The 16,124-nt window shown below is 36.2% G+C and overlaps 2 protein-coding genes and 1 long non-coding RNA gene across 5 annotated transcripts in view; 1 reads left to right on the top strand and 2 right to left on the bottom strand.

Moving 5' to 3' along the window:
• Nucleotides 1-399: 399 nt before the first annotated feature.
• Nucleotides 400-3,990, bottom strand: LOC141342890 (cell adhesion molecule CEACAM1-like). Its single transcript, XM_073847468.1, has 3 exons — nt 3,927-3,990; nt 3,397-3,717; nt 400-3,052 (listed from the first exon to the last, which is right to left on the bottom strand). Exons 1-3 carry the CDS (start codon nt 3,973-3,975, stop codon nt 2,730-2,732), a joined length of 693 nt encoding a protein of 230 aa, XP_073703569.1. The 5' UTR covers nt 3,976-3,990; the 3' UTR covers nt 400-2,729.
• A 3,167-nt stretch (nt 3,991-7,157) lies between these two features.
• Nucleotides 7,158-8,209, top strand: LOC141343370 (uncharacterized). Its single transcript, XR_012356732.1, has 3 exons — nt 7,158-7,472; nt 7,893-7,924; nt 8,074-8,209. It is a non-coding gene; the product is annotated as an uncharacterized lncRNA (long non-coding RNA).
• grik5 (glutamate receptor, ionotropic, kainate 5) overlaps nt 8,186-16,124 on the bottom strand; it is a 106,702-nt gene continuing 98,763 nt past the window's right edge. For 2 of the 3 annotated variants that reach the window (XM_073847967.1, XM_073847968.1), the window contains exons 19-22: nt 13,823-14,048; nt 13,404-13,532; nt 12,731-12,897; nt 8,187-10,900 (exon numbers count right to left, since the gene is read on the bottom strand). In XM_073847967.1, the coding sequence (XP_073704068.1) occupies nt 10,295-10,900; nt 12,731-12,897; nt 13,404-13,532; nt 13,823-14,048 (1,128 nt within the window). In that variant the 3' untranslated portion in view covers nt 8,187-10,294. Of the gene's footprint in view, nt 10,901-12,730; nt 12,898-13,403; nt 13,533-13,822; nt 14,049-16,124 lie in introns of all 3 variants that reach the window. The other variant, XM_073847969.1, reaches the window with a different exon arrangement.

Below are 16,124 nucleotides of genomic sequence, written 5' to 3'. Positions count from 1 at the left end.
GTACACTTAACATGAAACAAGACGCAAGATAGAAGTGTTTTACATTTGTCTCATCCACGTTACTCTTTCTATGGATAATCATTTGATGGTTTGTGTGTAGAGTTATGAATGATGCAAGCACAATTTTAAGATTTAAAATAATTTACATGAAAACTTTGTTTTGCAAGTTAAGTGTGATGTTTTGCATGTATTTGGTGGCTACAAACAAATATTTGAAGTGTCCTTTTACAAATCTACTGAAAATCAAAGAGAAGTGAGTTTTTGCAGGGACTTGGCAATGTCACACAACAAATTTACAAATAAGCTGAAAAACAGAACCAGTAATAAACTCTTTATTTGGCAAAAATTATATTCATCTGTCACTGAAGTTAATAATAAAAAAAAAAAAAAAGGCAGAGCAATAGCTGTATCAAATTCTTTGGAAAAAATTAACAAAATATCACTTCCTCATTTCTTTTCCCTGAGTGACATGGTGTACAGGTTTAAAGGTAGTTTTGTATCACCCACTATCACAGTTTTATCTGCTTCTCTTTGCCCAGTTCAGGAAAGAAAGAATGAGGATGTGTAGACTGTATGTGATCAAACATTAGCTTATAAATATAAAAACACCCTTTGGCTGAATCACATTTGCAACATTGAACAATATGAACAGTTACAAAAAAAAATACTGAAAACATTTAGAGACGAGTGCATGGACTGCTCAGATATTACAGATCATATTTTATACAATATTAGGACCAGTTGGTATCTGTGGATGTTTGTCAGAGTTTTTGTTGTGATTTCAGGAGGGCATCTGCAGAATGGGTTTAATAATGGTCAATGTGTATTAAACAGTGCTAAGTGTAACTGAAAGCAATCAAACTAGACAAAATATTAACTTTTTATTGATTCTGTGTGCACCGATCCCATGTGGACCTGGACATAAACATGTTATTACCAGATCTGTAGATATGTAAATAAAGTACAGAAATATTACAAATATGTGTGAAATGTGCAATATGCAGGAAGACTCAGTTTGGTAGATATCAGTATTTCAGTGTCTTCACTTCATCACCTGCGCACAGGAGGAGGGATTGATACTTGAATGGAGGAGTTACACAGTGTGTAATAAAATAAACCAACCATAATGATTTTTCATTGATTTAGTGCTAAACTGCACAACATAATAAATAGAACTTATTTTTGTAATGCAATCAAAACACATATACTAGGGATGCACCGATATGAATCGGCCGATCATTCTTGCGCGTTTTGTCAGTAAAGCCGGTTCTGTAATCAGCGGTAAATGCCATCAGGTGCGTGATTTCACGTTGAGCCGTATATACTACACACAGCCGTTGTTTACCGACGAGGTGTGCAAATCAATGTTCATTATCAGTGTGAATGTGCGCAGCTCGTCAGTAAACAACGGCTGTGTATAGTATATACACTCTCAAAAAGGATGTGTTAATTTTTTACACATTGTTTGTGTTATGTCTATTTTAGCACATATTGTGTTACTTTGTGTTAAATGTGTGTTAAAAACGAAAAAGAAAAAAGAAAATATCCAACACAGTGTGTCCAACACAATATGTGTTAAATATCAGCCAATCACATTGCTGCTTGCCTCACTTCATGAGCCGTTATTCTACTGAGACAAGCTAATTTCCTCGTGCTGCAAGTTTTCATCGTCAGGACATAACTTCGATGTGTGAAGGTAAGAAATGTTTGTATTTGCCATTATACGTTTTTAAAATGTCTTTTGTGATTGTTTGGAGACGGTCGAGGGGCATTTGTCACATATATACGTGGTAAAATTGCCTCACGAATGCCGATGCGAGCTGCGCCTGAGTCTGTGGCACATCACGACGGTGGGAGCTTATTTTAACAAGCTTTATAGTTTCTTTTGTCGGATTAATTGTGAACAGAATCGCTTTTAATTCATCATTGACACGTTGTAGTGCTAATGAGAAAATGCATTCGTTCGTTGCGTCTTTCTCTTTGAAAATGAACAGCTTCGTTGTGTATTGTGCAAATTGCCCTAAGACGCTAACATAATCTCTAATGCTAAAGCTTTTCTTGCCTTTTTAGCTATCGCTATTTTACAGTATTCGCTATGTGTAGCCTATAAATAACAAACGTATCTTTATTTTACTCTTGCAGCTTTGACTGGAAGACACTCCTGAAGTGCTTGTGGCAGTTACTGACATGACAGAGACAAACGAGAGACTTCATCTCACGACCCTCACCATCACTTGTATGCTGATAAAAATATGTAAATAAAACGATTAATGCTTAAGAAGTACAAACTTTATAAACCATTAACAACTTTTCACTTAAGGAACAATTATATGTTGAAATGACTGAATTGATTGTTTACCTCTCTTTTTTTAACCTTTTTGAGTTTTTATGTAATTGTTAGTAGCAGGTTTAATAAATTGTGTTTAAACTATACATTAGTTTGCAGTGTCTTTACTGCATACAAAAATTTGGTAAAAAAATACATAATTGACACAAATTGTGTATTTATAACACAATAGTGTGTAGAAAAAATCAACACATTTTCTGTGTTAGCTGGAATAACACACTAGTTGAGTTAAAACTAACACAAAATGTGTTGTCCTTAACTAGACACAAAGGTGTGTTAAGAAACAACACAGGCTGTGTTGTTTTTAACACATCCTTTTTAAGAGTGTACGGCTCAACGTGAAATCACGCACCTGATGGCATTTACCGCTGATTACAGAACCTCAAATTGAGCTCAAATCATCTTGATGTTTGAATGTTTTACACTCACAGTTGATGATCAGGCTGAGTATATGCATCTTATACATGGTAGGGTTGCTATATGTACACTGATATTCTCCAGTGTCTGATCTGTGCACTGGACTGATGGACACTGATCTGTTATCAGATGAGAACATGATGCTGTTGCTAGGAGACAGAGGTTTGTTATCTTTCATCCACTGCACAGAGGTGATGTTGCCAGTTCCATCAGAGAGGATATTAGCAAATAATTCTTCCTCTATTAATGGTTCTTCTGGACCAGTAAGCCTGACATTATATATTCTTTCTGTGTAAGTGAAAGACAAAACAAAGACACTAAATCTAAAAATGAATCTTTAACATTTAGTAAATATTTTTGCAAAGCTGGTTTAATAGAAAAATCCATACAGATCACTGCAAATAACATCAGATATGCGCCTATCGTTACATAAATAAGTATTATTTGTAGTATTACTATTATCAGTATTACATTCTTTTTAGTACTTGTGCTTGCCACTTACACACATTTAATTTACAGGATATTAAATTATTGTTCTCCCTTTCACAAATCTATTTAATTAATTTTGTACAAATATATTAGGCCTATATAGCCTATAGCCTATACTGAAGCATTTTTAGCAACACACTTACCGAACAATTGTAGTGAAGTTTCTCCTGTAAGTTGATCTCCAGCACTTGTTACTACAGTCAGTCTGTATATTCCAGAATCATCCAGTCTCAGATTCCAGAGCTCCAGAGCGAGAGTGCTTATGTCAAAACTGCCTCTGTCTCTGTATGCTGAGACTATTATAGTTGAATCAGGCGCTGCTGTCAATATAAGAGTTGTTCCAAAATGCCACTGAACTGCATCAATTGATAGGGAGGGAGGGTTATCAGGGGCAAACACCAATTTTTCTCCTACTGCTGCATTAGCCACCTCAGAAAACTGCAGATCCTCACCTAAATACTGGCCTATGACAAAGAAAGAAAGACAAAATAAGGAATACTCAGTTTTTCTGCTATAAATATTTAACTTACTGTAGTTAATTTTTTTGTTTTATATTTGTATTTTGTAATTTTTCTGCAATTACATTATTGAAATATGCTCAACTAACTAGTTCTTTTATACAGAAACTTAACACCAAATCAACACCCTAAACGAAATTTCTAAAAAGCCTCACCAAAACACGACAACATCCACAGTGTCCAGTACAAACCATGAGAAACCATGATCGAGCTCTCATCTGCCAGGAGCTGCTGCGTACTGTAAATGATCTGAACTATTTACATCAGTTTTCAGTAAATAATAAACGAGTGTTATAGAATGTGGAGAGTTCACTGCGCCACCTAGCGCTCGATATTAACACCAGTCAAGACTCACATTTGATCATGTCAATCACGTAACTTCTGAATTAAACGGATTTATTCAAGGTAAAGAAAAAAAATGCAACTCGATGGAAATCTAAAATTATACTTGATTAATTATAGTTTTACTAGCCAATGTTTTCCACTTCTTTTAGTATTTTCCTTGGTCATTTCATTACTGTAAACCCTTGATCTTGTGAAATCTAACAAGTGTCCATCAACTTCAAAATTAACGACTTAAGATGTATATAGTAAATTTAAAATATTAAATGTGAATTATTAGAAATGGAAAACAAAACATCACAAGTGAAACCAGAACCAGAATCTATTGTATAAATATACAACCATGTTGCACCATTATACAGCTTTAGAAAATATATCTGCTCTCATCATTTCTGCTTTTTTTGCTTCTGTTTTAAAACAACTTCACATACAAGTTGTCAGGGTAGTAGACAGCTGTTTTAACTTCCCTTTATATGTGATTGAACTTTGAACAGTTTTTTATAAGATGAACTGGTGTTACACAGTGTGTTATATTGCTCTATAAATGAAAGCTCATGATGGACATACATAGTGTTTTTCTTCCTCTACTGCTGTCTTGCACCTCTATGTTTACAGGTTAGTGCATTTTTACCTCTTTTTCACATTTTAAAAACTGAATTAATGTCATATACTGCAGTTTTTTCTCCTAAATATTCAGTAGAGAAATTATGCAGTAAGTTTAATTTTGATTTTTTTTTGTGTCCTGACTGCAAATACAATATATATTTAAAAGCTCAAAATCCTTTGTGAATTAATTAGTGCTAAAAGAACAGCTGTCATACATTATTTACATTATCTCATGTAACATTTACAGAATATCTTTACAAATATTGCTGTTTTAAACTAACATTTTTTGTTATATTAGACATTTTATGTATTCAAGAAAATATGTATTTAAGATAAGGAAAGCTGGCTATAAACGCTTTTTGTGCCCTACTTTTTACTTTTATGAAGCACTTCCTCTCATTCTTTCTTGAGAAATTTCCTGTACAGACAGACTAAACTAATAAATCTAACTTGTGTGAAAATAGCAAACATATATTACAATCAGACCCTTTTACGATCTTTGAATATTTTGTACACTTAATGGCTAAATGGCTGCTTATGTATCTTATATATATTTAGCTCTCTTTTTTTTCCAGTACTGCATGGACAGAAAGTTGTCACTGATGTTAAGGTTACTGGGTACCAGGGTCAGGATGTCACACTACTGTGCCATTATATGCATGGAAACAAAGAAGACAAAATATCACAAGTGCAGTGGACATGGCAGAATGAGTCCAGTAAATATGAAATTGTGGTCTTTAGCATGGGGCAGGGACTTTTTCTGCATGACACATTCCTGAAAGACAGAGTCAGCTTCAGTAAGAGCTCTCCTTTGAACGATGGGGCCTCCATCATCATTAAAGATGTAAAAATGAGTGATCAGGGAGTTTACAGATGTGACTACGCAACCTTCCCAAGCGGCAGTCATAAAGGACAAACCTTTCTTACAGTTTTAGAAGGTACGTAATTAATCATTCTTGTATGGTGTCAATTTTGTTAGCATCACAAATGGTGTAGTGTGAGTCACCAAAGTTCAATACTTTAAGTTATTGTTGTAGAACAAACTCCTTATATACGTAATAGTGAGGTTTGACTTCAAATGCACCACAAAAAAAGTGAACGAAAGCACAAAATAAGCATAAAAAAATAGAAAGTGGACATTACAATCATGAACAGTGTTTCACCAAACTTCCTACCGATTTTCTTTATTTCTGGATTATTACATGCTCCTCTTGATGATCTGTTCACAGGCAGTCCTCCTGTTCTGTCCACTGTTGAGTCTGTAGGGATTGTGACTGCTGTAGTGCTCATCACTGTGATTATAGCTGCTGTGGGGTATTTATTTCTGCGCAACAGACGGTATATGACTACAAAACTTTTAGCATTTAGTAAAAACATCAAAATATGAAACACAAGGTTTTGAAATTATCCAAACCGTGTTCAAAGGTTCTGTAATTTTTCATGAAATTAATTAATATCCATTTTTATTGTTTTTGATTCATATGCTTAATCAAGCATTTGTACATAGGCTATACAGGTAAAACCAACATAATATGCTAGCATTTGACTTCACAGTTGAAGTCAAACGTTTACAGAATCTTTCACAATCTGCAAAATGTTAATTATTTGACCAGAATACTGTAAGAAGGATCATACAAAATGCATGTTATTTTCACTTAGTTCTGACCTGAATATTGCGTTGTAACCTGAATGATCCACAGCTGTGTTTTTTTAATCAGTTCCTTGTTTGCTCTGACCAGTTAAATAGAAAAATCCTTCCGGTCCCACAAATTCTTTAGTTTCCAGCATTTTTGTGTATTTAAATGCTTTCCAACAATGACTGTATGATTTTTGTTTTGTTTGTTTAGTGATAGTTTTTCATAGAGTCCCATTTTTGTCCTGAACAGTTAAACTGCCTGATGTTCTTCAGAAAAATTCTTTAGGTCCCACAAATTCTTTGGTTTTTCAGCATTTTTGTGTATTTGAACCCTTTCCCACAATGTGTAATTTGAAGATCCATCTTTTCACCCTGAGGACAACTGGGACAACCTTCATATATCACAGAAGGTTCAAATGCTCAGTGATGCTTCAGAAGGAAAAACGATGCATTAAGTAATGCTCCTAATAACTTTTTGAATTTGAAGATCAGGGTAAATTACCTTATTTTGTCTGCTGGGTAACATGTAAGTATCTTCTGTAGCTTCTAAATTGCAGTACGAAATGAAAAAGACATGATATTTAGGCAAAATAAGAGAAACAGCCACATTTTCATTCTGTTCAAAAGTTTACACCCCCAGCTCTTAATGCATAATTTTTTCCTTTTGAAGCATTAGTGAGTGTTTGAACCTTCTGTGATAGTTTCATATGAGTCCCTCAGTTGTCCTCAGTGTGAAAAGATGGATCCTCAAATCACACAATCATTGTTGGAAAGGGTTCAAATACACAAAAATGCTGAAAAACCAAAGAATTTGTGGGACCTTAAGAATTTTTCTGAAGAACAGCAGGCAGTTTAACTGTTCAGGACAAAAATGGGACTCTATGAACAACTATCACTAAACAAACAAACAAACAAACAAACAAACAAACAAACAAACAAACGTTGTAGATCATTCAGGTAACAACGCAGTATTAAGAATCAAGTGTATGTAAACTTTATTTTTATAAATTCAGCTATTATTTTCACTTGTGGATTATATGTTTTCTTTTTTTTATGATATTTCTCTTTTTATGTTTTCCTACACATGCCAGACGAGCCAGCAGCACCATCCTTTATTGTAAGTATAAAATTAATGCATGGGCTTTTTAAAATCTTCTTTTTTAAAGGAAATAATCAGTGTAAAACTGAACATGTTGCAGATTCTTCAGTGATAAATTAGTCTTATGTTTCTCATTCATAAACTGCTGTAGATAAAAGCATCTTCTAAATGATTAAATGTAAATAGGAACAGATTTCTTAAATGAATGAATTAATCTTATACAAACATGAGGATGCAGTTTATGACCTGTAAATACAAATTGCTAAATTGAGAGTCACGGGACGGACTTTCAGTCGATGGTCGTGTAGGGGGCTCTTTACTTTCCTCTTTGCTCTTACACTTTTATTAAGTCACACCTTAAAGACCTTTAACTCCTTTTCTCTTCTGTGAAACTATGTATCATGCTGCTGTTTGACCAGTGTTTTACTTTTTTACTAGACACAACTCAGAGCCCCAGTGACCTACAACAGGTGAGACTTCCTGCTGCTGAGAATAATATCCTATCTGTGGGAGAAAAAGTTATTTAGTAAAAGATGCATACAAGTCATATGATATTTCACAAGTGTCAAACAGACCATGAGCTTCAGTAAATAACTCAACTTCTCTTTACCTGTATTAGGATGTCACATATTCTGATGTCACAATACGGAAACCTTTAAAAGCTAACAGAAGCACCTCGTCATCGGGGGAGATTGAATATGCCGCAGTTTCCTTCAGTGGGCGGTCAAAATCAGCATCACCGCAAGCCAATCAGCTGCCTTTGAATTTCCACACAGCAGAGCAGGAAACTGTGTACGCACAGGTGAAAAAAGACTGATTTTGAGTACAAACGTCACATCAACTACAGGTTTGAATGAATGAATTAGGAACTAAAAATGAACTAAAAACAAACAAAAATGGTCACAAAACTGGCAGTGTTTAAAAAATGAGCTTGTTCTCTTTTAAGAGATAGACTTAAAGGGATAGTTCACCAAAAAATGAAATGTTTATGTCCTTACCCCCAGGGCATCCAAGATGTAGGTGACTTTGTTTCTTCAGTAGAGCACAAACAAAGATTTTTAACTCAAACCGTTACAGTCTGTCAGTCATATATAATGGCAAATACTGTTCAGGTTCTTTCACAAACTGATTGTTTTGAGTCTTAAGACCTTAATGTATCCACGAGCCACAGGGTTTAATTTGGTTTTGTCTGTGTATGTTTTTTTGACTCTCAAAGCCGTGAGTCCCATTGACAGCCATTATATGACTGACTAACTGCAACGGTTTGAGTTAAAAATCTCAATTTGTGTTCTACTGAAGAAACAAAGTCACCTACATCTTGGATGCCCTGGGGGTAAGGACATAGACATCAAATTTTCCTTTTTGGGTCAACTATCTCTTTAAGTCTGTATGTGGTCTATGCAAAAAAGTCACAAATCTTAGTACTTCTTAAAATGAAAGAAATGAGCTGATTTTAATACATTTCAATTTCAATACATATTCACTGTGAACATTTATTCCTATTTGTCCCTTTATTTTCATCTCTTTGTGGGCTTTGATTTAGATTTAGAATAACAAAATTGTCTGCAGAAAAACACAATCCAGTCTGTACACAGCATAAGGGTTCACAATTTAAAAAATAAAAAATGGAAAATAAAAAAATGGAAAAATGCATGTTGTTAGAGACAAAATAATATATTATTTTTATTCCAAAGGATTTTCTTTGTCTATAGTTTTAACATCACATGATCACCTGGTTGGAAAAGCCCCTCATCCCATAAAACCTGCCGATACATTTATTTAAAACATTCTCTGTACCTCAAGATGTAATGTAACATTAATGTAAATAACCATCATTTTATATGCAATACACTTTTTTTTAGAAATATTTTTAAAAATAATAATAAAAAAGAGGTTCAGTGCCATTTTGAAACATTTGTGATTTTTCTATTTCCTTCTTTCCTCCATTAGTCATTTTCTGAGAATAGATATGTGTGTGAAACTTTTTTTTAAGCTGAACCGCAACATCAGATGTCTGACTGTCTGTTTCTAAAAACTCTGAAATGTGCAAATTTGGGTTGAGGTATGTGGTGTGACTTCCAGCACTGGTTACGAACTCACAAGTTCTTGCAGACAGACCAAAGTCCACGTTTTAATGAACACACAGCTCCTCATTTCCAATAACATACATTTTCAGTCAGAGTTGATCGTCTCGGTGTCAATAAAGTATCTCTATTTTTAATTTCCAATTCTGACAACACAACCCCAGAGTTAAATTACACAGACAGTGAATTTAAAAATAAGTATAGTACAGAAAAGTAAGAATATCTGTTTAGAATATCTTTTTAATTAACAAGTTTGTGGTTCATAGCGTCATTGTCCTCCATTAACGCATGTGCTCTCATTCTGTCACGATCTGGCTCTGATCTCTATGGTATCATTGTCTCTGTGCTACTTCCTGTGTGTGACCTCTATCGTAAAATAGAGACCGAGTTCAGTCAGTGAAGGAAAAGCGAATCTGTCGCCGTCTGCCTCTGATTGCAAGCAGACGTCTGTGTGCTGCCTGGAGATCAGAATCACGGGGAAGTTGAATATTTCTGCTGCCTGTCGTGTAGCATTTCAAAATCCTCAGACTGACGGTGTTAAATCTTTACCCTCGCATTTCAAGGTCAATGTTATAGTACATCGTTCAGTAATACAAAAGAATCATTGATGTGACACATGGCTATCCAAAAGAAAAGGATAATTCTCCCATACCAAATAATAGATGGATAGCGCATTTGTCTGTGACTTTGATCAAGAGGGCAAATATTGCAAAAATGTCACACTTCTGTCTCCACCTTTCGTCAGTCTCTCTGTTCTCATTTCTGCTCTCCCATTAGGTCTGTGTTGTTGCCAGACTGAGTTGGCGGTAAAGTGCAGCCTTTTGCCGGTGGGGAGTGGCCTATCCGGCACGGGCTAGGCCCACCGCCGCCTTCGCTGTCTGTATTGGAGGATGAGTGCGGAGGGGGCGGGGCCAGACGAGGCAGGGGGGCCGAGGAGGGAGGGATACGTGTGCAAGAGGTTGTGCGGAGACTCTGGATACGCCGGCACTCCTGGCAAATGCGCACATGAGTGCAGCCCCGCGGCAGAGGCACTGTCACTGCGGGTGGACCCAGGGCCACTGTGGGGGTGCTGTTGGCACCTAACGGGTCCTCTAGGAGTCGCTGGGGGCCGGGACCCATGTCTGAGGGGCCTCCTCCTGGCCCTGAGCTTCCTGTTAGGGGTCCGGTACCGCTGTAGAGCTTGCCGTTGCTAAGGCGCATCTCTCGGACCAGGCGCAGGGGCCGCGGGGCCCCTAAAGTGATGCGGGTGGGGTGTCTAAGGGCCAGAGAGCTAGACAGAGGTCGGCGCCGACGAAGACGAGAACTTTTCTTGCAGGAAACGGCGTTACGGAATTCTGTCAACATCTCCTGACAGACAGACACCTGAACATTTACAAAAACGTATTAAACACTTGACTGAAGGAAGATTAGAATATATCACAGAACTAGAGATGTGTCCGAATCTGAATACCATGTTTGGAAAAGAAATGACATGTACTACGGAACCCCCTAAAGGGAAAAAATTATATGCAGTTATATTGTTGGTTTATTATACTGTATATAAATTGCAGGAATCAGGGAGCCGCTATTAATATGTGGGGCATTGAAATCGCTTTTGAATGTGCGCTTACTTTTTACGTTCACTTTAGAGATTCAAGATCACAGGATTTACAACAGGACTCCTTACTCTGTTTAAGTGGTAAGTGAAGCTTTATGTATTATAATGTAACAGGCTACCGCTAGTAAGCGGCTAACCATGTCTCCTTAGTGGCTCCATAGAATGCGTTATTCATTTTTTGTGCATTTCCAAATATGGATTCACTATTCCGGGAACATTCCCCAAGTTTATTTATATATAATTAAGATTATAATATCTTAATTAAAATCTTAATTATTCCAAACCATTGTATATACAGTTGAGGTCAAAAGTTTACATATACCTTGCAGATTCTGCAAAATGTTAATTATTTTACCAAAATAAGAAGGATCATACGAAATGTATGTTATTTTTTATTTAGAACTGACCTGAAAAAGATATTTGACAAAAAAGATGTTTACATACAGTCCACAAGAGAAAATAATAGCTTGAATTTATAAAAATGACCCTGTTCAAAAGTTTACATACTCTTGATTAATACTGTGTTGTTACCTGAATGATCCACAGCTGTTTTTTGTTTAGTGATAGTTGTTCATGAGTCCCTTGTTTGTCCTGAACAGTTAAACTGCCCACTGTCCTTCACAAAACTCCTTGAAGTCCTCTAAATTCTATGGTTTCTAAGCATTTTTGTGTATTTGAACCCTTTCCAGCAATGACTTTGATTTTGAGATCCATCTTTTCACACTGAGGACAACTGAGGGACTCATATGCAACTATTACAGAAGGTTCAAATGCTCACTAATGCTCCAGAAGGAAAAACAATGCTCTAAATTTGTGAAAAACTTTTTTAATTTGAACATCAGGGTAAATTTGACTTATTTATCTTCTGAGAAACATGTAAGTATCTTCTGAAGGGCAGTACTAAGTGAAAAAAAGATATTTAGGCAAAATAAGAAAAATGTACACATCTTCATTCTCTTCAAAGGTTTACACCCCTGGCTCTTAATGCATTGTGTTTCCTACTGAAGCATCAGTGAGCATTCAGTTGTCCTCAGCATGAAAGGATCACAAATCATACAGTCATTTTTGGAAAGAGTTCAAATACACAAAAATGCTGAAAAAAACAAAGAATTTGTGGGACCTGAAGGATTTTTCTGAAGAAATGTGGGCAGTTTAACTGTTCAGGACAAACAAGGGACTCATGAACAACTATCACTAAACAAAAAAAAAAAAACACAGCTGTGGATCATTCAGGTAACAACACAGTATTAAAAATCAAGTGTATGTAAACTTTTGAACAGGGTCATTTTTATAAATTCAACTATTATTTTCTCCTGTGGACTATATATATAAACATCTTTTATGTCAAATATCTTATTCAGGTCAGTACTAAATAAAAAATTAAATGCATTTTGTATGATCTCTCTTATTTAGTTTAATAAATTAACATTTTGCAAGTTCCCCAAGGTGTATGTAAACTTTTGACCCCAACTGTATTACAGTACATATTACAGGTATATACACAAGTAGACATGCACACCGTAACACAACCACTGACTTGGACTTGACTACGACACACACTAGACGAGGAGTCGGCGGATTGCTTTGTAACCTACTGTAGTGTGACTGTGATATTGGCGGTCGCAGGAGAGAGGCCGTACCTCGTCTGTTTCAGCTGATCGGCGTGTGGACCACACAAACTCCATCACAGCCACAAACACAGCAATAATCAGGCCACAGATTAACACCACAAATATACCGCCAATGTTCTCCATCCCAAGACCTGCAACAGTGAAACACTTTTAAACAATCTATGAATCTTTCATCACAGACATAAAAGCCAATAAATATGCTTTACTAAAGTTGGCATTAAGTAGAAATTCACTTTTTTTGACTTTTCAAACTTAGACTTTTCCAGTCGTTTAGTCCACCTAAACCCAGTCCCTTTTTTACAATCCAATTTCTAACAATTGAGTCAAGCTCGCATTTAGATCTACCTCCATATAATGAACAACTAATAGTTAGAAACAAGTTCCCACCCTACAGTGGGTGTGTAAAATCCCTGCTGTGTTTTGGAACATAATACAAGCAGATAGATGGTTTCTTGTTATCTTGGACCAGAAACAAACCAGTTCCTGCTGGTTTTTGGAACTACCAGCTGTTTTTTGGAACACTGTAGCTGGTTGACCAACTAACATGTTCTTTACAGCTACCGGTTCCAATTGAATTTTTCAGCAGGGATGAGAATTGGATGAGATTATTGTGTTGAAATGTAGGACAGGTTCATGCCTTTGGCGCGGTGGTCTTCCTCTTTGGGACACTGTCCTCCCTCCCACCATCGTCTCTTCAGGATCTCCAACCTGTTATTCTCCTGCAACTGCAGCACTGCCAGACTTATCTCATCTCTGAAAGGAGAACCTTTGAGACAGAATAATGCAGATGTCAGTGTTTGATGGTTAAGCACGAGGAAGTGTCAATGAGTTGTGCACTTAATGGAAAATCCACTTCTGTAAAAACAAGCCTGTCTGATGATAGTCAAATAAGAATATTTGGACATTTATACATGGCAAAGATGTAATTTTTAAGTGTTATTGAGGTCACACTGTTCGTGAGGCTTTCATAGTAAGTGTGTGACTCTGCTTGATTTTTACAAAATGAAGGATGAGTTGAGATCATTTTGCTGTGGTAATTATGTCCATCTCTCTCACCGAGAGGCATGCCGATTCCGTAACCCTTGGTGTCCAGCAGGCCTCCGATCTGGGTGAGGTTGCAGTTGAGACTGCGGTGGTACTCGTTCATGGTGCTCTCAAGCAGAAAGGCATATTTAGAGTTCACGACTCGTGCAATGCCCTCCTCTGTGCTCTTCACGAAGACACTGGGCTGCTTAGAATACATGTAGTTCCACATCCGCTGATACGTTTGATAACGAGAGTTCTAAAAGAGGGGAGGAGAGGGTGTATCATCAGTGCATACATCGTAAATAAACATTTAAACATGATTTGACATGCAAAACAACAAAGAGAAAAGAAACAGTGACACACACAGAGGGTAAAAACACTTGAGCAAACAAATAACTGAGAAGAAAATACATATTCTGTAAGCCAAGGGTACTCTACAAGCAACAAAATAAACAAGAGATACAAACCCTTCCAAATGCATATGCAAATATATGCCTGCTGGCACTTTCCATTTCCATACAAAATTGGGCCTGGAAATCTTTAAGCATTTTTTTTCCTTTCAACAGATGTTCAGTGAAAGAGGATGCTTAAAGCATTAGAAGCACAAATCCTATGTTTTTTATTGTTGTGACACCTATTAGATAAGTTAGATCAACATAAACACTACAAATGACAGTATCGCAATAAAAAATAATTAAAAAGTATAATTCCATTTATTTGCACACAAAATTCACATATCATTTGGAACCTTTCTACAGAGTGACAATTAAAACTTTACATTACAGTTACTCATTTTTACAAACATTGTAGTCTTGATCAAGTCTTTATCAAATTTGTCTGTTATGAAAGTAACTATACTTTAATCTATAATTATAAACTACCATTTGCTCCCAAACTGATAATGGCTTAATTTTGACTAAGTTTCTTACTTATTTTTCAATTTTATATATTTTTTAATTTTTTTAAAAAAAAAATAATAAAATACATAAATAAATATTGACATGAAATTAAAATGTACCCACTCTGTTTTTTAAATGCTTGTTGTTGATCTTATTGTGAGTGATTTATCTATGCATTAATCTTTTCCTGGCCATCCTGAAGCACCTTTATTTTTTCAACAACCGATGGATAGACCAAGTGTTTGTACTACATTTTTTCCTTCATCTAAAGTCAGTTTCACACACATATGGAGATCAAAATTAGGGAACAACCGACAATTTCCTGAATTTCAAGGTCACTGCTTAGTACTATTTGAGGTCATCCTAAAAGGAGCAGATGTGCAGTTGTTTTAAAGCATATTTCATAAATTAATTGCATTCTGAAGTACAATATAAAAAACGTAAACGAGAGAACTCTGATCAAAATTAAAGAACACTAACAGATACCTGCAGGTTATTATTGTTAATCTGGCACCTGGTGCTAAAATCCTTAATTATATGACAAACCCTGTTTAACTGGCAGCATTCCTCCAATTTTCACTAAGATTGTAATATGGTGGGCCACTCTAAGATGACTGAAACCCTGCGACAGGAGGTTGCCCAGATAAAGTCCAAAGGTAAGGGAAGTTGGTGATTCCAGATCTGTGATTTCTTGAATATTGCAGCTTTACAATGACACAGCTTTACAATTCATTCAAGTCCCTCAAAAAGGTTGGTTGCCCACGTAAGACAAAATGAATGAGAAGACAGAATAATGCAGAGACTGTCACTGGGGAGTTGGTTCAACACTGCAGCTGGAATTGCTTGCCAGTTTAGCACTGATTGTGCTAAGTATCTGTCTTGGCATGTTAAAGAGAAATCAGATTGAAAATGAAAATGACCGAGCCTCTTGTCAGCAGAAAGAATCAAAAGGCTAAGCTCACATTTGCTGAGGAGCATGTTGTGTGGAGAGAGGAGAATTGGTCCAAAGTTCACCTTAGTGATGAGAGCAAGTTTAATTTATTTGAGTCTGACGAGAAACATTATGTTCAGTTTCAAACTGGGAAAAGACTGAACCCTGAGTGTGTAACGAAGTCAGTGAAAGGTGAAATGTGAAGTGTGAAGTGTCATGGTTTGGGGGATGTTTTTATACAGCTACATGGTAGGGTGAATGCAAATGTTTATCAGAAACTCCTTCAGCAACATGCAGTACCTTCCCTGCAAGCATATCCCAATCAGCCTGCAACTTTCATGCAAAACAATGCCCTCTGTCACACTTCAAAATGGATAAAGCAGTTCCTTGAAGCAAAGAACACTGAAATAATGAATTGGCTCTAAATCCATTTGAAAATCTCTGGAAAATCCTTGGCAACAAAGTTACGGCTAAGAAACCCACTACAGTTACTGAACTTTGA

This window comes from Garra rufa, chromosome 9 (assembly GCF_049309525.1).
Source record: "Garra rufa chromosome 9, GarRuf1.0, whole genome shotgun sequence".
Lineage (NCBI taxonomy): Eukaryota > Metazoa > Chordata > Actinopteri > Cypriniformes > Cyprinidae > Garra > Garra rufa.
This window is presented reverse-complemented; position numbering and strand designations above follow the sequence as displayed.